The 24,652-nt window shown below is 35.3% G+C and overlaps 3 protein-coding genes across 5 annotated transcripts; all 3 read left to right on the top strand.

Moving 5' to 3' along the window:
• Positions 1-168: 168 nt before the first annotated feature.
• Positions 169-10,082, top strand: LOC131791263 (HORMA domain-containing protein 1). 2 transcript variants are annotated; one of them, XR_010718514.1, is made up of 18 exons: positions 169-328; positions 1,117-1,166; positions 1,668-1,701; positions 1,794-1,837; positions 1,927-1,949; positions 2,156-2,199; positions 2,533-2,596; positions 2,817-2,853; positions 3,206-3,226; positions 3,313-3,339; positions 3,775-3,801; positions 4,266-4,300; positions 4,410-4,478; positions 4,778-4,818; positions 5,095-5,136; positions 5,256-5,290; positions 8,417-8,537; positions 9,655-10,082. XR_010718514.1 is itself a non-coding variant. In XM_059108610.2 (17 exons), exons 2-17 carry the CDS (start codon positions 1,122-1,124, stop codon positions 9,742-9,744), a joined length of 678 nt encoding a protein of 225 aa, XP_058964593.2. In that variant the 5' UTR covers positions 169-328; positions 1,117-1,121; the 3' UTR covers positions 9,745-10,082. The 2 variants fall into 2 exon arrangements, 1 of the variants encoding a protein (XP_058964593.2); XM_059108610.2 differs by lacking the exon at positions 8,417-8,537.
• Positions 10,083-10,262: 180 nt separating this feature from the next.
• Positions 10,263-14,697, top strand: LOC136282927 (uncharacterized). 2 transcript variants are annotated; one of them, XM_066171013.1, is made up of 12 exons: positions 10,263-10,397; positions 10,873-10,951; positions 11,045-11,080; positions 11,520-11,581; positions 11,863-11,979; positions 12,072-12,134; positions 12,354-12,435; positions 12,514-12,595; positions 12,681-12,819; positions 13,144-13,212; positions 13,666-13,716; positions 13,820-14,697. In XM_066171013.1, the coding sequence occupies exons 2-12, from the start codon at positions 10,918-10,920 to the stop codon at positions 13,922-13,924; spliced, it is 840 nt and encodes a 279-aa protein (XP_066027110.1). In that variant the 5' UTR covers positions 10,263-10,397; positions 10,873-10,917; the 3' UTR covers positions 13,925-14,697. The 2 variants fall into 2 exon arrangements, with proteins under 2 accessions (XP_066027110.1, XP_066027111.1); XM_066171014.1 differs by having other exon boundaries at positions 13,796-13,915.
• A 183-nt stretch (positions 14,698-14,880) lies between these two features.
• On the top strand, positions 14,881-23,654 carry LOC131791244 (protein arginine N-methyltransferase 1-B). The gene is made up of 11 exons (XM_059108585.2): positions 14,881-14,969; positions 15,037-15,199; positions 15,312-15,322; positions 16,104-16,259; positions 17,246-17,309; positions 19,277-19,419; positions 19,814-19,901; positions 20,897-21,012; positions 21,097-21,247; positions 21,560-21,681; positions 22,492-23,654. The coding sequence occupies exons 1-11, from the start codon at positions 14,937-14,939 to the stop codon at positions 22,573-22,575; spliced, it is 1,131 nt and encodes a 376-aa protein (XP_058964568.1). The 5' UTR covers positions 14,881-14,936; the 3' UTR covers positions 22,576-23,654.
• Positions 23,655-24,652: the final 998 nt, after the last annotated feature.

The raw sequence follows: 24,652 nt of genomic DNA on the forward strand, positions 1-24,652 counted from the left end.
GAAAATACCACCTTACTAAAAATTTTTTCTCTTTCTTTACTCTTCTTTGCCCGCCAACTAGTACTGATTTCCCGCCAAAACGCGGCTTCCATGTTTATGACGCGGCTACACCAAAGCTTTCCCGCCATTGACCTTCGACATTATAGATACCAGCTCGAAACACAATCTGCTGACCAGGGTTCCTGCTTGTATTGTTCGTATCATTCTTCTTTTATTCAATATTTTCCTCGAAGGCCTTAACTTATTCTTAGTTAGTTTACAAGAGAGCTTTTTTGGCCGGTTATTTCTCGTCCTCCTTTGTCAGTTCCGGCGTTTCGAGCAACCAAAGGTAACCTACGTCTATATCAGAAAATTGCCGTTAATTCCGAATTTGCAAATTTTTAAACATAGTTTAAAAATGGTTCAGTTTTTAAAAGAAGCTTATCCATTATTGCAGTACATCTGAATTCATTTCCATCTTTGTAACCATCATGAGTTAAAATGGGTTTTCTGGTATGGAGACAATTAATTTGTACGAACGTGCTGCATTGTTAATTGCGGGTCCATTATTTCAATTAGTAATCACACGATTTTTCTCGTGTAATTTGGAATGAATACGTTTTCGTAAAAAAATTAATGGTGCTGCATCGGTGTAAGTATTACAAAATGATTTGATTTTACCAACTGAGGTGATAATATGAATCAGCCGCAGTAAAAGCATTCTGAAGCTGACATTTGGAGCGTTAGCCCTTCGTCGGAGCGAGAGTCGAAGGGAAAAGTCACCTTTAGAATCTCTTTACAGTCGCCACTTCACATTATCAACTCAGTTGATAAAAACAAATTACTTTGAAAATGTCACTCGTGCTCATTTTTTTTCAAAACTGTACACGAAATCATGTGATTGTGTACCTGCACCAAATCTTGATTGCACAAATATGACTAAACTGCGGACTTAGGCTCCATGTAATTGAAATGAATTTTGTGCGACATGGCATTAACTAAAAATGTTCGCATTGCAAAGCTTCAAGTTATTAAAAGAATGCCATGTTATGCTGCTTTCCACATAATTTGATGGGACATGTCTCGACATGCAGTGGTCTTTTATAAAAATCAGTTGTTTTAATATCACTAATGTAGCTGTTATGGCAACCGCTCAAGCAATGAGGGAACAGGAAAAAACAGTCACAGTAAGCCATGTCGATCATCTCATTATACTTTTTTTGTGTGTGTATTGTGCTATTTAATCATATTTATCTAATCACATGATAAGCAAACACGATTTTTTTTTTATTTTAACATTGAGAATTGCCAAAGCCAGTGGCTCATATGTCATAGGTCAAGCGGAAAATAGATGTGCTGCCAGTTATATCCTGAGTCAATTCATACACAACTAATACATTATGAATCAAAACAAAGCAAATTAAAATGATGAAAAATATATTGATAAGAAATAAAACAAAACAAAACGATGAATTTCAAAGATAAAGTCAACCTTGAATAAATATAGGACTGGGAAGGACTGAAATCTACAGGTATTGTTTAAAAGGTAGAAGTGAGAAAAATTCTTAAAAGCTATTTAATTGAGAGCTTCAACTCCACAGTGACAATGGCTGTTTCTTTGAATGTATAGTTACATTCTTTAAGGATGAAACAAAAGGATGTTGACTTGCTTGTTGTTTCTTTTTCAGTGGTCAAGTATTTTTCCTTCTCAACAAGTCACAGGTATATAAGAGTAGATAAGAACTGAAATCTTGCTTTTTCTGCTTTTAGATATTGAGTTGTTCTGTTAAGTGATAATTTTCTTTCTCAAACAGAACAGCAGTCAGCTTTATTTGTAAAGAAGCTTTTAGCAGTAGCAGTAAGTACATTTCTAGATCATTTTGCACTATTCTTGATATATTTTGGTTTCTGTTCGTTTTTTATAGAATTATTTTTTGTTTCTTTCAGGTCTCCAGTATAACCTATCTCAGGTAAAAAAATATCAAAATTGATTCATATTTTACTTCATGTAAGGCTAAAGAGATACAAGGCAAGGGAAAAGCTTACTCTTCTTTCCATGTTAAAATATGATTTAAGAGATTCAAATAAGTTTAAATTCATATTTGTGAATATTTTCTTTATTGTCTAGCACATCATGAGTAGATTAAAGAATTTTCCACTCATCTCCTTCCTGCAGAACTATATTCCCAGAGCATGCCTTTGGAGACAGATGCTTAGAAGGTACATATTAACAAATTTGCTTCTATTAATTTTGTAACTGTATGATTGATTTACTGGAGAAATACAAGGCTTTTGCAATTCTTAAATTTTAGATGTGTTTATGATGAAATTTGATTGAAGGATTACATTGTCATTAATAGATGAAGATGCTAACTTCTTTAAACCAGTATTTCACTGTTCATATCATGCCTCATATCATACAATTGCCTTTTTGAATAAATGCACATGGAACATGGTTTTGTTGAACAGAAGTGAATGTGTCACTGATAATAAGATCTGTACAATGAAAACTGTTTTTATAGTTTTCCTCACTTGTAAAGCTTTGTGATATAGATTTGAATCTGAAAATCCTGAAGGATGACAGTGCTTGCCCAGGAGCATGCCAAGTAATACAGTGGTAAATACAGTTATTGATTTAATAAGTAAGCTTTCTTCATAGTAGTGCACTACTCTATCAAATGTTTTTGCCATTACAAAGTTCTCCTCCTCTTGAATATACAGTTGCTAGTGTCACCTTTGTTCACCAAACACATTGTTAAATGGGTGCAGTAGAAAGCAGTGCCTTGTTAAAAATTATGAGCAACATTGTGATGTGATTTGAATTTAATTTGCAACAGGATCAAAGGTTGCTTTGATGCTCTTGATAAGAGATATGTAAGTTTTGCAATTTTTGTATTAACAACATTTTCAATTGGTGCATGTTGATGACTAGTATGAATTCATATACTGCAACTTTAAGTTTCTGCAGCCCAACTTTTTTAAAATCTCTATTGCCTTTAATCAAAATAAAATGGTAGAACAATCCCTTCATTATTCTAATCTTCATGCTAGAGGCTTCAATGAACCTTGCTGTGCATAATTGTAGATCAAAATAATTACAATATCTCCTGAGCATTACAACTTGAAATGTAATCAGGAATTGCAATAGTCCAAAAATGCTAACATAGACTTTCTTTGGCACTCACACATTCATGAACTTATTATTATCACTTTTTTTTGCTTGCAGCTCAGAATGATCGTTATTGGTGTAAGTACTGGAAGTCTTAATTGAAAGTTGTTCATGATTATAACTTCCAAAACAGATTATCATTTGACTGTTTCTGTTCCAAACAGATTTATGGTGATGCTGAAAATCCTGATGTAAGTGACTGTTAAAGCTGCTACAGCCGATTGTTTGTTATAATTGATGTTTAAGAGGCATTTTCAATTGAGTTGTACATGTAATACTGGATAACATTAGTTTGTTTCACTGGAGTCAGATTAGCATTAGAGCTATGGATAGGAAACTCAGCACGTCTGAAAGGCTGCTTTGATTAAAGGAAAAAATACTAAGGTTTGAATTTACTATGGGCTCTGCAATGTAATATTGACAGAACTTTATAATCTGGAAATAGATAGTAAAAAATGACAGAATTTATTAATTCCAAAAATTAGCCTAGTAATGTTACTATCCCCAGAGATAAGTTCAAATTGCAGAGGCTAAATAGCTAGTTTATGTAGTGAATAAGTTTTAAGAATGGTTTGGGTTTCCATTTCTTTAATATCTCTTTTTATCATTGCATATTTGGTATTTAGACAGTCATTGAGACTTACACCTTTAAGGTAAGTTGCATTTGATAAATATAGCAAACACTTCTCAATTTAAGAGTTCATTGCTATTTCTACAGATAACTGACCTGATTTCTTTCAACCCATTGCCAGTTGATTTAAAACTACCACAAAATAAGCTTCTTATTCCCAAAAACATCTTGAAGTCTTATTGCCATTCTTGCAATGAATGTTCTGTAGGGCTGAGTAGATTGGTGAGATACATTTTTGTGCAAATGACTTTAGAAAGCTTGTAATTCAATTTTGCAGAAATGATCTGTAGATATTTCAAAAAATAGTTGCACATCGGCCCAGTTTGTAGATCACAGATGTTGTTTATGGTGATGTTGTCTATGTGTCTTCCCTCCTATCAATCATAAGAAAAAACAAATCAAAAAGTGGGTGTCATTCAGCTTATCATATAACATGTCATAATTCATGAGAGCAGTTTACATGCTAAGAAAAATCCTTTTTCATAGTTCTCCTATGTTGGAGGTGAAGTCAGTATCTTCAGGTAAAGACTTGAATTTGTATGTCAGTGATATTAAACAGCAAATGTACCAAAAAATAGAACTACCTGATGGTTAGTGATTGTTGTTCTTTTATTACTTTGTTACTTTTAGGAATGGAAATAAAATTGCAAGTGCCCAAACAGAGAAAGAGACTAAGAAGGCCACCATACGTTTGCTGAGGTACATTTTTATTTGAGGAATGAATAACCCATTGATGTTATAAGCTATCAAAAGATTAATGAATTTATTTAGTTCTTCCTTGTGCATAAAATAATTAATTACCACACGTGAAAATGTTTTTGGGGGTACAGTTGCTAAACAATAATTTTTTAAATTGCTGAATAACTACTTACCAAGGTTTGTTGTCATCCTTTTTGTAATAGAAGAGTAATTTTCTTATTACATGTGTACTTTTGAGAATGTTCACAAGTGGGTCAATAAAATGTATGCATTTTCTAACTTGTCCTTCAAATGTTTAGAACAATAATTCTTCTCAGTCAGACATTGGCATCATTACCAGGTAAGTAACAGTATTATGATTATGAATTCAGCATTTGTAGTCATCATGCCTTAAGTTGCACTGTGACGTCTCTTTTTTCAATCCATTTATCTAAGAATATCGGTGTCTTATATATTATCTCTAGATTAGTAGTTTGATATTAACAGAAAAAAAATTATACAACTATTTCTGAATTTCCTTGTGTTCTTTCATAGATAGCCACACTGATTTGAGATATTTTTCCTCAGCTTTTTTTGTCTTGTTATTTGCTGTAAAAGCACTGTGGCTTTTTTTCAGATGACGTAATGATGACAATGAAGCTGTTGTACTATGATGAAGGTATATGTAGTCTGCTTAATTTTTTTGGCACCCCCGGTTTACTGTGTTTATCACCCATCTCTTAAGAGAAATATAAATAAAACTTACAGCAGTCGCTGATGCCTTCAATTGTTTTGTAGTAACCCCTCCTGACTATGAACCACCAGGTTTCAAGGTAAGATGGTTAAAAGACTAAGCTTAAATTCGAATGCAAATGTTGTCATGTACAAAAACTTAAAATCAATCCCAAACTAGGCAGTCTTATTCAGAAACTGTGAGCGCCAACAAGGTAACGAACGCTCCAACCCAAGCCTCTCGTTTTTCACTTGGCCTCTCCGATTGCGCCGTTCACTGTCGCATATGCCGAAAAAAGTTAGTTTTGTTCAACCGTCGCCACAGAAAAGGTCTGACAATTGATTCTGAAAGAGAAAGACCCCCCGGATCAACGTGAGTTGTTTCGTTTAGTGAAACTGTGGTATACGTCTTAAAATATAGGGTTTTTCAACATGAAACCGAGGCTGAGATCTAACCAGACCTTTTAGCTCTTAACCCATAGAAATATATTTTTTTATTCCCGTCAACTGTCAAAGGCCCTGAAATGCAACCGTCAACTGTCAACAGCCGTATGATTAACCGTCGACCGTCAAAATTGGAAAAAAAAAAGTAACCGTTATTCACTAAAGCTCCCCCCTCCCATTAAGACCCTCTTGCGGCTGAAGATGGCATCAGTAGTATCTAAACATGCTTCGCAAACTTTAAACTTTGTTTCATGCGAATTTTGATACGTTTCATTTTCAGTTAGTTCCTTTGTTTTTGTCTCCTTAACATTTGACCGAAGATTCACCGTTCTTTATATTTTCCTCGTTTCTAAGTCTGCTCCAACAAGCTTAAGATACAATTTAAAAAGATATTGGAATTTTAGATGCAAATAAGACCAATTTACTTAGGTAAGCTTAATAATCTAATAATCGCACGAAAACAAGCGCGCGATATATATTGACTTTCTTGATATTTCTCATAGTATAGGACAAAAATACTTGCATCAGCAGTCAGGTGGTGTTCATTATTACCATGTTATCACATGCTTCATACCTACTCACTAAGTTATGAAGTCTCCATCAATTTTCAATCGCACTAGCCTACGCATTAAAATCAATACTAAGAATTTCTTTTTCTTACTGTGAATAATAAATGTTACGTTGGTATCTCGTGCACTTTAACTATTCTCTTCAATACTATTGTTACGCATATATTTCGTGCACTATTAGGATTCTCTTTCATGGTATTGTTGCGTTAGTATCTCGTGCAATTTTAGGTTTCCCTTTCGTGGGATTGTTGCGTTAGTCTCTCGCGGACTTTAGGGTTTCTCATTCATTCGATGGTACATTAGTATCTCTTGCAATTTTAGGATTTTCTTTCATTGGATTGTTACGTTAGTGTCTTGCGCTCTTTTAGGTCCTTTTAGAATTATCCTTCATTCGATCGGGAAGGAAGACACGTTTTTTCTTGGGGGGGGGGGAAGGGCTAAGGCCTCAGAGGTAAGGGTCATCAGTGAGTTATAGGTTCTAAGTTACATTTCTACATGTATATTATGCCATGGCAAATAGTTTTCTCGGGGGACTCGTGTCCTTTTCCGTCCGTATCGAGATGTACTGGACTCGGGTATCGTTTCTTCAGCATCTTGCTCCTGTTGGCTATCCGCTGCCTGATCTCCTGAGTCATTTAGTTCTGAAGAGTTGCTACTAGATCCAACAATGCGCTCCACCCTGTCACTGTCACTGTCACTGTCAGACTCTGAATTTGAGTCAGAGGCTGGACGAATGTTGCACGTGTATTTTCCCTTCGATATTTTATGTTCAAAACTTTTATAATACTCAAAGTTTATACTTACATATTCAAACTTCAGCTACAACGTAAATATCCCACACTGACCGTTCGCATTTTCGTGTTTCAGCTCGCACACATTCAATATCGAGATATATTTATATTCAAACATTTGCGTTCGCAAGCGAAATGTTTTGAGGTTTCTACGGCATGGAACATACCATGTAATAGTGAGGGGAGGGTCGTACTTTTGTCAGTCACCTAAAGGTGGGGAGTCAGGAGTTTTTTTAAATTAAAATGCAAGGGAGGGCCAACACTCTTTTTGGAATTCAGTAAAACACCAAACTTCCCCAGCCCACCCTTCCAAGAAAAAACGTACCTTCCCTTAAGTTAGTATCTCGCGCACTTTTAGGATCATCTTTCTTTCGTTGTTAACCCCGATCAAACGGTCATGATAGTTGGTGATGATCGATGATAGTTTTCAAATTTCATTGACTATCATGTTTGCGTTCAAACGGTTCATGATAGTAGATGGTAAAATCCCTCAATGAGGTCGCGCAATTACAAACGAGTATGGCGCCCGCTGAGGTCAGTGATTTCAGTGGCATTCGAAATTTTAGGCCAGAGGTTACGAGTTTAAGATAGTGAAGCTTACCAGGAGATGATTAGAATGAATTTAGAGACATTCTACGAAATTTTGACTGCTACTTAAGTCATTTTACCATTTGCCATTTCGATTTGAGCCCGTTTTCGGCAAAACTGCTGACCGAAAATTTATCATTCACTATCATCCGCTCGTTCAAAAAGGAAAAAACTATCATCAACTGTCATGTCGAATTTGAACATGTCCAAACTACATGATAGTTGATGATGACAGTGATGATAACAGTGCATGATAATTCGTGTCCAAACGCGCGTGATAGTTGAACTATCATCAACTATTATGACCGTTTGAACAAGGTACCTCGCGCGCTTTTAGGATTCTCTTTTATTCGATTTTTACGTTACTATCTCGCGCACTTTCAGAATTCTCGTTCATTCGTCTGTTACGTATGTATCTCGCGCACATTTAGGATTCTCTTTTACGCGATTGTTACGTAAGCATCTCTCGCACTCTCAGGCCGGATTCTCTTCCGTTGTATAGTTATTTTAGAATGCTGTGCACTTTTAGGACTCTTTCATTGAATTGTTACGTTAGTATATTGCGCTCTTGTAGGAATATATTTTATTCGATTGTTACGCTAGTATCTCGCGCTGTTCAGGATACTCCTTCATTCGTAAGTTTCGTTGGTATCTCATGCATTTATAGGATTACCTTACATTCTATTGCTACTTTAGCATCTTGGGCACTTTCAAGATTTTTCTTCATTCGACAAGAGATTTAATTATTTTGCGTTTGATTGTTACGTTAGTATCTCGCATACTTTTAGGATTCTCGTTCATTCGACTGGAACGCTAGTATTTTGCTTAATTTCAGCATTTTAAAATTAGCTCAAAGATGAAAACGACATGATCTAAGCGTGATCTCAGTTGTGATCTCGTCGAACGGCAGGAAAGGTGCAAAAAAGTGGCGTGTAAAAAGACAAGTCATCGATGAAGTTAGTTATCTTTCGATATTTCAGTATTAGGTTAACTTTTAAACGAGAGTCGGTAAAAATGACGATAAACTGAGAATTTTTGGATATCTGGAGACTAGTTAACCATTTTAAAGATTCTTCCAGACTGTTGCTAACAAGTGACTAAAAAAGATAGATTATTTAAACCGTTTGACGGTTAATATTGATTTTCATTGTGGACGTTTGACGGTAAACATCTATTTTTTTTGACGGTTGACCCCACTGAACCCTTGCAAATGCTTGTGTTACACTCTGAAGGTAACAAATGCGTTATTGAATCACGATGTAAGAAAACGCTACACAAATTTGTGAACTATTTTTTAAAAATATGGCGAAAAAGTGGTATTTTGAAGTGAATTGGTATCTTGAACTAAAAAATTGTATGACAGTTACTTAGATAATATACTAAAACAGTTAGGTGCTACAGCACAAAAAGATGATTTTAACGTTCTAATTCCTGCAACGATTTTTATATTTTCGGGTGCCAATCCCGCGCGTGTTTCTCTTAAGTCGTGATTTAACAATGATTTTTTTTAAAGTTAAATTCAAACTGTAACACAAACATTTAACACTGAAGTGGGAAGAACTGAAGGGGAATAAGTAATGTCGAAAAGGTGCTTCGCAAACTTGAGAATGTTGTTTGATTAATGCAAATTATCATACATTTAATTTTCAATTACCACCTTTTTATGTTTGTTTTATCAACATTTGATATTGTTTAAGAAGATATCTTCCTAGGTGCTGAGTGTATCTTTATATTATCATTATGATATGGAAAAAGCATTGAACACAGTTTGATACTGAAAATCGACAAAAAGATTGTTAAAAATGAAATGAGAAATGGCAGTTCTTTATTTTAACAGTCATTTGAAATACGGAATATTTAATTGCGCGTTATCAGAAGAACAGAAATAATGTATTTATCCAAAGGCCGAGTTTTTCTATTTGGTGTCAAGAGAAGATAAATTCATCGTCTCTCGTTGGTGTAAGAAAAAAACAAAACAAAAACAAAAACAAACAAACAATAGTCAGGCTATTGGTCGATTTTCTTGTTCTGGAAATAATTAGTACTCAAATCCAATTGTTCTTTTTCACGCAGCACACACCAAACGATTTTTTCAACTTTGTGGAGGAACCTCTGAACATCAAAGTTGGAGACGTGTCAACGGTATTAAATGTCAGACAGTAATAACAAAGTAAAAGTTATTGTAAATGTTATTTCGTGAAATACTGATAATCTCATGTGTATAGTTAACGCTGCAGGATAGTTATAGGGTTCAGGAAAGAAACAGCGCAACAATTTCAAAAAACATCCCAGGAAAAAAGCCACTCAACTTCTCCATAACAGCTATGGAACAACTCTTGCTGTTTTTTGACTGCCATCATTTAAATCAGCAATTAAACATCGGTTGCAATAATTAAGAAAATTTAGTAATATAGATGTTAGTTGGTTTTTTTTTTCGGAGTATCTGGCAATATTTACACATGTATGCTTATATTGTTTTCCTTTTTTTCATTATCGTTTATCCTCTGATTCCTTAAAATGTCTTCAGCCATTTCACACGTAAGTATGACTCTGGTAAAATGTAAAAAACGAGTATTACATCTTCTGTGTTTATATATAGTTACCGCTGAACTGGAAACTAAAGGGGTAGTTACCTTTATGTTTACAGAGTAAAGCTGCGTATAAGAACAGATTGTCAGCAGTTTGAATTGAAAGATGACAACAATAATGAAGAAGTTTACAGTATCGATCTGGAACCTGTCACGAGTCCATCAAAAGAGAGCAATTTACAAGAATCATCCATACAGCAACAACAAGTTGAAGCAAACAATCCTGTTGTAAGTATTATACTTTACGATATAAAAGACAGTTGAAAGTTAGATTAGGATCCAGTTTCTTGCTCTTGTACTTTGTATAGCCAAGACCAAAATCCACACAAAGTAATAGAAAATAATTACTATTCATATGTCTCCCTCTCAAAATCATAGACTTAAATTCAATTATCTGCTTCAACATAACTCACAAAAGCTTTGCATTGACACCTAGATCCTGTAGCAATATGTGGGATATTCAGTTTTTACGGGTCTCATGTAGTCTGGTGGGGTTAGAGCATTCAAAGCCTTACTTTCCGGATTCTCGATGCAGTGAGAGTGTCTTAATTTCACGTCTACTATTCAGTGGCGAATATTATGTAATGTGTGGTCTCGAGAGCATATGAAATGCTTAGCCTTGTTAGAGACTACTTGGATACGTTGTTTGATCGTGTGAAGAAGGAAATAAGCGTTCTCAGAGCTGATATTTAATTTGACACAGAAATCCCTTTCATCTCCGTGTGACATTGAACAAGAAGGGGGGCAAATGTCTGAAGAGATCAGAGAAGTAAAGGACAAAGGTTAGACTTCTTTACCTTAATTGATCAAGAAACAACGGCCGTTATTGTGTTTTCCATGGTTTCACTCAGCATTGGAGTTTTTTGTTTCGCCAGGATTGGAGGTTATGGACTGTGATCAAGAACTTCCTGGTAAAAATATATGGTTACTCCTGACTTTGAAATTTGTCAGATCGTAGGGTAATAGTTACAACTGATGAGATAATAAATCTTAAGGTTGTATAGAAAGGAAAATAATATTTTTTCTTTCTTTTCTTCTGAAAACAAGTTACCTGCCTTTTCGCGTTCTCTGCGGTCTCAAAGGATCTAGCCATCGCTAATGCATCTTGATTTAACTGTTAGATAACGGTTTGCACAATAGCCAAAAAATAATTGAGATAACCATCGGGCGATCCTTCCCATTTCAGATCCTCCAATACTCCCACTTTCACATGATTATTAAGACCTACTTGACCTAAAACTGAGAAAGTTAAAAAAACCTTCTTGGTATGCTTGTAATAACTTTACTATCGTACGCTTGTTCTGCACCAGTTCCGGTACAAGTGCCAATTTACCCCTTTTCATTCCATAGATCAGTCTCAACAGGATGGAGAAGAGGTCATCAATGTAAAATGTCCTTGTGGCAACGATGAGGTATTTGCAATGCCTGGACACTTATTTTATAAAAGAATAACTTTGTTTTAAGTTTATTTTTGATTAAGAATGCGGCTATGTCATGCATATCTTTTAAGATGCCAGTTTACTATTACAATAGTGAGTATCATCTTTTTAGTTTCCTTACAGAAGTAATCTTGACGGCCGGATAAGCAAAAGAACATTAGCTACAATTTTTTCAATTAGACGCATCTACTATATCATGTAATGTAGTAAGACGTTTTGTAAGCTTTACTAACGTTAACGCCGCCTGCCTTTAGGATGAGGGCTTAATGATACTATGTGGAGTCTGCAATAACTGGCAGCATGCAGTCTGTTTCGGCGTCTTAAAACAAGAGGAAGCTCCAGAACTTCATGTATGCGTGGGTTGCTCTAAGGTAGCTCTAATTTGAATTCCTTTAGTGGTGCCTCTGATTCATCAGCTCATAAATGTGCACCTTAACGTATACTGAGTGTCCGTTCGTTTTAGGGTGAGTACAGTGGGAAGTGTACAGATTCTTCACTGGTTAACCTCAACACCATAGCTTTACAGGTACCTTTTAAACTGAGTAAATGAATGGTTTTGAGACTTGATTTAAGTTAGATCCAACCTGCCGTATGTGTTAAGTGTAGCTAAAACGTCTTCCACGGAAAAAATTCTGACTAAATTTTATTTATTTAAAAAATCATTCCTTTATAATTATTTGCGTTTGTGAATCAAACTAATTACAAATGCTGTTGCTTCCGTTTTATTTCCTATTTCTCTTGCTAGGCTACGTGTCTTTGGCGCAGAACCTTAGTTGCTTGCAGCGAGTTGAACAGGATACTACCTAACACTTTGGCTCGTCACCTTAGTATGTATTTTTTCCTATTGCCTCTGACCATACCAAAGAATCCGGCAGTCCGTCATGCATGTTTTATACTTTTTTCAGAGTTAGAGATGAGCATCGCCCAAGGTTTAGTCAAACGTCTGGAAAAAGAAGGATTCATAAGAAGCACTTTAAAAGGAAAGAGGTAACTTTGTCATGAGAGTATCGGTTGATGTGATTATGATAAATAAATCCAGAATTATTGAACAGTTTTTTTATTTCTTTACCAGGCTTGGAAAAATTGTTAACAAGAAGAAACTGCAGGCGGAGGGTTTCGGGAAGTATTTCAGTCTAGGGAGTGGAAAGCTTGAAACTGAGGTTGACCTTTCAGACACGGTTGGTCCTGATGAGAATAAGTCAGAGGACGGGGTATGTTATAAGATGTACGCAAAAATTCATACAGTTTATGCTGTAAGTGTTATATGCAAGCGCCCAATTTAAGCCCAAAATGGACGTATGGAGCATGTAATGCCTCCTTAGAAGTACTTGTGGAAACTTTATTAAAGTTTAGAGATTTATAGGTTACCTACCCCATAGTTTGATCAGTAGGAAACCAGTTGGTTTACGACATGACATGAAATTTTCCGTAATATGCTCTGATGAATAACATTCTGAAATTTTTTATACTTGTCGGTTTATTTCTTTCTTATTTATTTTACATTAAAAATAGTTCCCGTTCTTTTTCAACTTAAGGTGGAGGCAATAGTTCAGAGATGCTCAAAGATGGATGTATCAGGAGCCTTAAAAACCTTTAAGAAAAAAGTAATTGCTAAGAATGCTTTGAAAAATTATGCCAGAGCTTAATTGATTTTTTTGTGCTAGAGGGTATAACTATGCTAAAGTCTTGATCAGACGCTTATTGCATATACAGAAGTGTTCGGTTCCAATTTACTAACAAGTATTCAAGTATCACCTCAGTCGAGGCAGTGTTACTGTACATTGTATGTTGAGTGCCTCAGGAAATGCTTTTTCTTACCTGCACCATAGTAATGATGACAATCATCTGCCAGGAATGAAGAGACAATGGTGTGTGCGATATAAATCAGTCCGACTTTACGGTCAAATTCTCGAGATTAAATTTTGAAGCTCATGTTGAGACTGTGAACTATTTATGTTATAAGATAATCTTCATATCGAAAACCGATGGAAAGACATGGGAAATCAGTAAAATTGAACAGATAGTCTGTTATTCTCACACGTATTTTCATACCTTAGGTATGCAACAAACAGGGAAAACTGAAAAGGGCTGTTTCTCTTAAAGATGAGGTGAGTAAACTTAAAAGCAAAAACGCCTCTCAGACAAAATCATTTCCCTTGCATTCGCTTTCGTTACCATTTTATTTAGTTGTTTATTTTTGTATTTCTGTAGACAATGGAATTTGACATTTCCGACAGTCAAGAACAATGTTTTGAAGACCGTCCTCAATCAAAGAGAAGGAAAGCTAGTGTAGCAAAAAGTGCAATCCTGGTTTGATTTCAAACTGGAAGGAAACTTATTGAATCAATTTTTGTATTTTTTTAGCTGAGCTCAGTTGCGCTAAACAATTTTAATTCGCGATGGTACATTCCTGCTCCTTTCTTACGAATTAATGCTAATGCGCTGTATTTCACTTTGAACAACGTTAAAAAAAGAGTATTGACGAAAAAGTTTAAAACAGCAGAATTTGCTTGTATTTCAGAATTGGAAATTATTTCACTGTCAGTTTCCTAAATAAAAATTGTTTGAAATCCTTATTTTTAAATTTTTTTGTGTGTGATTTTGGTAAAATAAATGGAGAAAGAGCTTCAATTCGAGATTTCATTTTATAGGGACGCGCCATTAGAAAGCTATGACGGAAAGGAGCTGGGCTTATTAACTTTAGACTGCCAAAAGCGCACTTGTTTGTGTTTTCGGCGAGGATAAGGGCTGTCCGCCCCCTTTTTCCTCACTTTTTCGGGGGCGAAGAAGGCGAAAGCGCGAAAAGTCCAGTCCGCTGCCCATCGAGATAGCGAAAGAGGGAACTAGTCCAAGCGAACGTAAGATTTCAGATTGGGAAAAGCTAATCGTTCAAAATTTTAGAGCAGTCAAACTCACTGTTTCGTGATAGCTGGCATCTTTTTTTCCTTTACCAGTTGAATAATTGTTGCAGATTGAATTTGCGTCCTTTCAGAGTACGTTCTCTCCTATGAACCGGTTGTCATCTCTGAAAAGATCTCGGCTGGAGTATTTTTCATCTCTAGTGGCTGAATTTCAGGAGCTCTGAGGGACCGTAGGGACTTACTTAGGTTGGTCACAAAAAAATAAATAATAAACTTTGCCATAAGTAAAACGAAATGTTTTGAAAAGTTTCATTTTTTTAAAATCTTCTAGCACGAGGCACTAGCTCTTTCCCAGTCCTCTCATGACGTACAGTTGTATTGTGAGCGTGCTTGTTGGCGCTTGACCGCAGCCATCTGAAGGCTCTTATTGTAAAAAATTGACAAACAGTCTGCACGTGCTCAGAATAATGGAGAGTAAACCTAAAGTAGCCAAAGTGGAGGTAATATGCACTTACAGCTTAAAATAATGATAAATGCAAACTTTCTGATGCTTGATGTTACCTTTAGGAGTCCTCTAATGGAATGGAAGTCGATACAGCTGCATCTAATCATGTCGATGATAGCAAGGAACAAAGTTTGAAGCAAGCTTCTTCGACAGCGTCTGGTTCGAGGCCTCCTGCTTCTGAAATGACAAGTGCTGATTATTATTTTGATTCTTACGCACATTTTGGTGAGTAGTGCTTGCTTTGGTGTTCTTTGTTGTAGCTAGGGATACTTTGCTAATGGTTACTTTTTTGGTCATTACATGTATGATTGGATTGGATCGACTTGTGCCTTATCAGGGATCCATGAGGTTAGTTGGTGCATATTTTCCTATCGTTCACCAGTTTCACGATTTATTCTCCACCCTGACTTAGAATGTCACGTTACGATACGATGTAGTAGTAGTAAACTTTCACTTGATGCAGGTGTAAACCTCAGCGTGAACTGTAGCATACAGTTGCTAGTTATAAGTTTAACTACTTAAACGTTTACCAGATCCGTCTGGCATGTTGTTTAAATTTAACGCCTATTTGGGCTTAAATCACCTTTTTTCCAGCAGTATCGGATTAAAAGTCGACAGTTAAACGTAGAAGACTATCATACTTGATTTTGTCTATAAGCGAGGCTATGCATGCATGATATGATGTAGGAATAGTTAAGGATGATAAACCTCTCAAACACAACTTGAAAACCGTCTCCGTTCTATATTTTTTTAGCTGTAACATCAGGTGTTACTCACTCAGGAAAACCCTTTTGACATGGAAAGGGTGTTGCGGAAGAGGATTAGACATGCTTGTCGACTACTGCTACGCTAAAGCCTCAATTTTCTCCTAGTACCATAGCAATTTTGAACCAACAAATGTTGACTTAGAGCAGCCTTGAAATTGTGAAAATTTTATGTTGAATTTTTATGATGCTTGCTCTTCAAGGTGAACACTTTCTAGAGTATAGATTCCCTGAAATACTTCAAGTAGCTCATGTGACAACATGGAGTTCAATGCTGATTCATAGGTCACAATGTCTCAAAATTACAAGAGTTCTTTCTATGAAGCATTATATTTTTTACAATGTTCTCTATTGCTCCCCAACAGGAAATGATCAAGGATGAAGTTCGTACAACAACATATCGCAATGCAATGTACTATAACAAGCACTTGTTTCGGGATAAAGTAGTTCTTGATGTGGGCTGTGGAACTGGAATTTTGTCCATGTTTGCTGCAAAGGCTGGTGCAAAACATGTGTATGCTGTGAGTGATTTCTTTTGTTTGCAGTTATAAACAAGAATCAGTAGCTTTTACAGTAGTTTGACCATTGATTGGTAAATAATGTAATTTTTTAATTTCCACTATTACCTGTACCAAGAGTGTTTGTTTAACTTGTAACTTTTCCAAAGGAATCAGTGAGGAGTATAGCCTTATGGATTCTTTAGTGGCAAAGATTTCATAGTGCACTTCCTAACTTTTAGGCTGCCTTTAGCACTTTTCAATGCTTCCCAGACAACTTTCCTGTAACATCTTTTTCAGAGAAATGTTCTCAAACTAAAGAAATTTAGAGCCAGTTAAAGGATAGAGCTAATCACATTCCCTTGCTTAAGGAGTAGGTTTGGGAATAGGGGGCTGGGGAGGAATAAAACAAATTTAAAACCTACCATTACTTAGAACCATGATATAACCTCTTTCACTATTTGACCGTCTATTATGTAATTCCTGAACAAACAAATGTTCAGATTGTGGCTTTATAAAAAGAACATTCAGCAAATCAGTCTTTTTCTCAAAAGTCACAACAAAACCTCAGTTCTATAACAGTCATAAGATAGCAAATTTCAAATTCAATGAAGGTCTCAGTTGATAATTTTATAAATTAAATTAGTTTCAAATACTTAGCTTTTTTTATATGATTTTCTAAGGATGATTATGGGTATTGAGTTGTATCCTGCTTAACATTGTTTTTTGTCCCAAAATTCTCATAAAAACAGGACACCCATGAGATTGATTGCATTGCTAATTTAAAGATTGTGTTTATTAATACTTTGCTTCCATCTGGGTTATTAACTGGAGGATAATGCTTCATTGAGGGTGGGGTATCATCCAGTGAATATGGAGAATGCATAACTGGCAATTGGAGTTGTGAAACCTTTTATCATATTCCCTGTGTGTTAGCTCTTGTTCACTAAAGTTCTTATTTATTGATTCAATTTACATACAGTCAATTTGTATTTATTGCATTGTAACAGGTTGACTTCTCTTCAATCATTGACTACAGTAAACAGATAATCAAGGACAATAATTTCGAAGAAGGTATGACTTGTATACAAATATGACATAAACTATATATTTTATTTATACTTCATATGCTATACATACATGTATATACTATATATAATATTGATTAGACTTGCAAAGTTGCTTTCTTCCATTTGTACAATATGAGAAGAATCAGGAAATTTCTCAGTCTGATAATGTGAAAACCTTGGCAAATGCCTTTGTAACAAGCTGCCTTGATTACTGTAACAGTATCCTTTTTGGCTTAACTGCCTGTGAACTGTAAAAACTCTAGCTTATTTAAAATACAGCTGCTAGGCTCCTCTGCAAGGTACAGTACATTGATTCAATCAAATTTTCCTCTATTTTGATAAATCTCTATTGGCTGCTTGTAAAATATGATATTGGGTTTCAGATATTACTTCATGGACTTGCCCTGTGTATTTCACTGAGCTCATTACTTTAAAACCTTTATCTAGATATAATCTCAGATAATCCAATGAACTCTTACTGCAGCCACCTAGGATAAAGACTTGGCACATGCTCAGTTACCAAAGTTTTACCATGGCAATGCCAGCGCTTTGAAACTAACTACCATTGGAATTTTGTAGCGCAAATAACATGCACATCTTTAAGTCAGTGGTAAAAATGTATCTATCTTGTGTTGCTTTTGATCTTTAACATATTTATGTAGTTAAGATTTTGTCCTTTCAAATGGTGTAAGGAACTGCCAAATCCATTCATACCTGACTGTAAATAGTAGGAATATTTATAGATAAGCCATTTTGTAACTTAAGTTTATTAGATTTTATTTCGAAAATATTGTAAAGTGTTGGAGAGCATCTACCCATGGAATCCCAACACTATAAGAGTATTAAGTTATTATGATTATTATAAACTGAATACCGTATTTACCCATGTATAATATGCACCCCAATTTTTGACCAAATTTTTCTTTAAAAAAAAGTTTTCACAGCAAAAAACACATTAATTCTTCCTACAATAACAATACTTGCATTACAAAAACTTCGAAATTGCTTATGTACTGGTAACTAACTAATTACAAAAAGGTTGAAAATGATAGCAAACAGCCTTGCAAAAAAAGAGTTTCTGCACCAAAAAACCTTCAAAATCGGACTCGATTCTGACTCAAAAAGTTGGTTGAAATCAAGTTCACTATTATTTATATTGTCCTCAGTTGAATTGTAGACCATATTGTCTTTGGAACCATCTAAATTGTTCGTAATGTCATATTTCAAAAAAGGAATTAGTTATCATTGCTGCAGGAATATCACAATCCATAAGCAAATCAGTTCCTCTGACAGCTTTCTTATACAACCAGTTGGCATAAATTCGTAGATTCTGTCAGCCATCCAATCCCTTCATTGTTCTTTGACTTAATCCTTGAAGGGCTTGTTTAAAGAGACATCCAAAGGCTGCAAAAGTGAGGTTAAACCTCCAGGAATTACGGCAAGGTTGGTGTTTTCTCGTTTGAGGGACGCTTTCACCATGTCAGTCAAGTGGGCCTTGAATGTGTCATAAACAAGCAGGCTATGTATGCAAATTAGGATGTGCTTGACAAACAATAGAATCCATGTATAATACGTGCTGCGATTTTGGTGGATATTTTTATAGAAAGAAGTGCATATTATACACAGGTAAATACGGTATTGATTTTTAAGAGTATCCTTTGTTTAGCTTTACTGCAGCAGCTCATTTTCCCCAGCTGTTACGTTACATTTTTGGGATCTTTCTTCAGAGTGCATAGCATACGTGTACATGTACTTTATCACCCCAGCCTTTTTAATGTTCTTTGAATTGAAATTATAATTTCCAACAAGAACATTTTTGATCAATTACTGTATAAAATATGTTTGTATATCTTTAAAACTTTGATTTATGATTTGAATACTCTTTTAGTATTTGTTGTGTATATTTTTTAAAGTTGATTTTTATTTTTGAATCTTACTTGACTTTAACTCATTTTGATTTATTTGTTTTAGTGATCACCCTCATCAAAGGTAAAATAGAAGAAATTGAACTGCCTGTTGAACAGGTTGATATCATCATCAGCGAGTGGATGGGTTACTGTCTTTTATATGAGTCCATGTTGGATACAGTTTTATTTGCTCGCGATAAATGGCTGGTAATTGCAAGCCTTGTATAATATAAAAGACCTTCATTTGTTTGTTTTGGTAAATTAAACAGAAACCCTGGAAAAATGGTGCAGTAGATTTTGAATGATCTGCCTGAATTAGCTCAGAGAATTACGGTAGTTTAAGGGTTTTTGGTATAAGTACATGAACAGATAAACTGGGATAAGAGTTGTTCCTGTTTGAAAGTAACATTTATTTTCAAAAATCTGGATAGCTTTTGGAATGCCTTTAAAAATTTTTGGACACAAGGTGTTATTATTAAAGAATTTTAACAACAACTTTGAAAACATTTTGTGGCTGGTTAAAAAAATGTTTTTCAATTAACTGATTTCTAGCTGAAGCATATATCATTTTAACTTTCCTCTTTTCATTTATTTCTTGTAGAAACCAGGGGGACTCTTGTTCCCAGACAAGGCACAACTGTATCTCTGTGCTATTGAGGACAGGCAGTACAAAGAAGACAAAATTTATTGTAAGTGAAAATAGAATTGTTGATTACATTTACAGTACATTGATTTAGGGAAGGAAACACAAACATACTACCCAGCAGCAGCCTTAAATGCTTAAAGATAGGTAAAAATGCCAATAGTGATGCCCTGGCAGGCAAGCCAAAACATGCAATAAGTTCTGCTCAGGCACTTGTTAAGGCACTTGTTAAGGTTGCACCATTAAGTTTTAGCCTGATTATGTTATGTGCACCAGCTTTGTATTTTTATTGAGAATTTGTTATGTTTTCTGTCTTCAAGATCCCTAAAAATGACCAAAATGTAATATACAAAATTCTGACTGTTATTTTCTGTAGTTGTAGGTAGTGAAAACTGATAGCACTACAGTCAAACCTTGATTATCCAGACCTTGATCCTCTGGACTTTTCCTCTGGTCCCAATTTTGTCGTGAATATTTATTAGTCATGATCAAGATCCATAGCCATATTCTTTTTAGAACTATAGTGTTGAGAAGCAAAGTAAAGGCGAGTTTGTTTCGCTTTCAAGAAGCAAACGCAGTGCTCTCACGTGTTGTAACTAATGTTTTAAAAAGTGTTTATTATGGATGAAAAGACAGAACAATGTTGATGCCATTCAGATTATGCAGCTTTGGAGAATGCTGGAACTCTCTATGCACATGCGATGTTCCTCTTTAAGACAAACTGACCTACTTCAACATTTTAGGCTGATGTAAAAACATTTTTCATGAATTTTTATTGTTAATACACCTGTGTAGAGGTATTCACAACGCACAGTGAAGATGTAGACCATGTTTTTTTCAAAACGATTTCTAAATGTTTTGTTTCATGATTAGCAGTCGCTTTCTTAATTTAATCAGTTTTTGTTCCTCATTAATATTCATATTCACAATTATTTGGACTTGATTATCTGGACTATTTTGTCTAGTCCCAATGAGTCCAAATAATCCAGGTTCAACTGTATATGTTGTTACACAAATGATCACTTCCTATTTCTTTTACAGGGTGGGACAATGTTTATGGCTTTGATATGAGCTGTATCAGGAAAGTTGCCCTGACAGAGCCTCTTGTGGATGTGGTGGAGGCTAAGCAAGTAGTTTCTAATTCCTGTCTCGTAAAGGTAAATTCCAAAGGAGATTGGCTTATTGAACACATGATTTTTAAAATAGTATTTAAACTTTTTTTTCTTTGTCCCTTGCTGTAGGAAATTGACTTGCATACTGTGAAGAAAGAAGACTTGTCGTTCAGTGCACCTTTTCAGCTGTATTGCAGGCGGAATGATTATGTCCATGCGCTTGTTGCCTTCTTTACCATCGAATTCACACATTGTCACAAGAGGACTGGGTTCTCAACCGGTAAATCTTTTCTGCTGATTGTTAAAATACATGTAAAGCCGTCACAACTAGAAAAATATTATCTTTCTTTGTGGCTTATCAACATCTCTTGCTAGATAACATCTCTTGCTAGATCAACATCTCTTTGTGGCTTATCAACATCTCTTGCTAGATAAAGATAAAGATCATGAACAATTTTTCCAAGTAATGCAAAGAACCAATCACAACCTAAAGGGAACCATTTCTCAAGAGAACATAGTCAGAGGTTTCATTTAAGTTGGGGCTCTACATTTTGTTAGGGCAGTTTTTGACCCCATTCTTTTCCTTGTTCAGCTCCAGACTGTCACTACACTCATTGGAAGCAGACAGTCTTCTATCTTCAAGACTATCTCACAGTCAAGTATGGTGAAGAATTATATGGAGATTTCAAAATGCAGCCAAACCCCAGGAATAATGTAAGTTCTTGATCTGAAGGGTCATCTGCAATAGGTTTGTCACTCTATTACATGTATATTCATTGTCTGTTGGCCATTGGCCTTAGCATGTAACTTGTGCACCAGCCTGTGCCATAGTTTTTCATAGGTTTTATTACAAAGGGCTTAGGGCTTACGTGTTTGTTATCTGAAAAAAGCTCTGATTTCAAGCGTTCAAGTAGAATTTGAAAAACCTCTCTCCAAAAATGTTTTTTTCTTTTGTAGATGCCTTGTCATAACTCTCACTTTCCATTAGAAATAATTCATTTAAGTCCTTCTCTCCGCCTCACTCTCTTTTTGTTACAAATTTAATCTAAAGTGAGTCAGTCCAAAAAAACCAGGAAAATGGATGACTTATGGTGACCTATTTAGGTGCTAGATACTCTGAATAACGAGCGCTTGTTATTACGTTGTGTGAACTGTCCTTGCCATTATGCATTACCTTCAGCGTATATTGGATTAAGATTGGTGGCTGGAAAATTGCCATTATTTGTGGGCGTAGGTATCTCAACCAAATGAACCCGTTCATCACTAAAAGCAGAAAGTCAATCTACCGCAAGTGACTGTCCAACAATAACCAATATATAAACAAAACCCTCGAGTTAATTTATTTCTTTATTCTCAATTCGTTTCTGCATGCTAGATTTTAAAACTGTGAGGAGAACTTGTAACAGGAAACTCGTTATTAGTTAAAACAAACGTTCAAGAGCTAATAAAACTACCTGTTTCTCCTGTCCTTACCCCATTTCATTACTCAGCAACTTAACGTGTTAATCCTTCTTTTTCTCATAGCGTGATTTGGATTTCACAATCAGTGTAAACTTCAATGGAGAGCTTTGTAATTACCAAGCTTCAGACAACTACAGGATGCGATAGTATAAGAGTGAAAGCCTCTACTTGTACAGTAACAAGACGATATTCTTAATATAAAAGATGCTGCTGGTTAGCATGTCATTAGTAGAGCATATGTTGTTTATGATATCAATACCAGATTACAGAATCACGTTTATGAAGGAAACGTCAGCATCTTCTAGCTGTAGTGTTGCCAGTTAAGCACTGTAAGAAGTCTGTCTTCATTCAAGCACTAGAGGTAGAGCTTCTTTTAAACGTACCTGGCAAATTGCTGACAAACTCGATAGAGACACAACGAACACAGTGACTATGTTGGTGATGTTATAACCTGATGGCAATGAAGGGCAGGAGATGGATTAAGGAAATTATGAAATAGATCGATCAAATTGTTGTATGGAGACTGGCAGGGACCATTGGCAAATAACATATGTAATGCGTTTATCACTGGAAGACAAAAATTCGAAATTGACTCGTACTAAGCCATTCGAAAAAAAATGAATGTTGGGCGTCATTATTTTAATATTCTTTGTTGGACATTCTCTCTACGGGTTTCGTTTGGTGTCATCAGGCAGTTTTCTCTACAGACAGTTTTATTTGTTCCATTTTCAGGCAAGAGCACTTCAAATACAAATTGCTTTTTTGTTATCTCCGTCCCATTTAGTTCTGTCTTGGTTAGTTTAGCTTGTTTAAATTTTTCTTATTTACCTGAACTAACATTTAGCCTTGGTAAACCAACTCTCCATGAGCGTTTATTATGAAATAGTTTAAATTATTGCGAAAATGTAAGCCAATAAAAATGTATTACCCTACGATTCCTAGTGTAATAATGCTGAACTTTCACTCTACCCGCTAGACAGGTAGTAGTACTGATACATGTGTTACTGACCAAGCAGGAGGTCAAGATTGCTGGATATTGGCCAAGTTCTTTTTACTTTTTTTATTTCAATTTTTGTGCTTTTATTGACCAAAACGACCTCGAGGCCCATATAAACGTAAGGGACAACTAACTAGTGATCTAGACAAAAAAAGCTTCGTCGAAAAAGGATTTATTGTGTGGCAAAAGTATAAGACGAAAATAATGTAAAATAAATAAATGCAACACATTGTGGGTTTCCTTGTTTTGATTTCATGAAGAAAAAGTTCCCGAGGAAGTTGTGGAAGATGGTACAAGCATGCTCACTGGAAATTGAGCTTGAGTTTCTTTATGTGTAGTAATTGCCATGACAGTCGCACACTACCCAGTAAATCATGTCTTTATCTCGTGGGTCGTAAGTGATTGATCTTCAAATTAAAGTTACTTTATAATGGTCCATATCATCTCAAAATTATTCTTGAGGCGGTTGGAAAAATCCGAACGACCACATGAACATCAGACTGAGATATTTAATTTTGTTCTCAATTTAGTTAAAACAACCTCTATCTCTTTTTTCTTGTACAAGTGAACTGAAAACTAACTTAATCCCACCCACACTTTACGTGATCACCCAAAGTCATTGTGGTGTCACGTAAACTCCTTTAACCGGTTATCTATTTTTATGTCTGATATAAATTTGCTCTTTCCGTTCACTGGTTAACCCGAAGTCATTTTAATGTTTCGTTAGTCCCCTTTAACTGGCTATGTTTTACTTCTGTCTAATTTTAATGAATGGTAAATTTTGCTCGATCCTAATGTAAACGTTAAATTTTTCTTCATCTTGAGCAGCGTCTATGAAGAGTTCGTTTGGAGTCCTTTTTACATGACTTAGGCTGGTGTCTATATTTCAGTGTACTTTGTCTTCAAAATATTACTGTCGTATCACGCGATACTTTTGTCTTTGTTTTTCTGCTTTGACATGTTATTTTTAAAGGTGATTTCAGCCTATCATTGGATTAACGTCTGAATTTTATTTTTATATAGAAATTTACGTGACAGTTAACCTTGAACCCCATAGATTATTTCCATCACAACATGTTCCATGTTCAGTCTTCGGGTTAGGTATAGTTCGGAATTGTTTCATTAATAAAGTTTGTGTTTCTTTTTTGTTACGAAAGCAAGGTATGGCCATAAAAGTAAATCAGAATTGTCGATTGTAGTAAACACTGTCAATCACTATTGAACGCA

The sequence above is a fragment of the Pocillopora verrucosa genome, chromosome 8 (assembly GCF_036669915.1).
Source record: "Pocillopora verrucosa isolate sample1 chromosome 8, ASM3666991v2, whole genome shotgun sequence".
Classification (NCBI taxonomy): domain Eukaryota; kingdom Metazoa; phylum Cnidaria; class Anthozoa; order Scleractinia; family Pocilloporidae; genus Pocillopora; species Pocillopora verrucosa.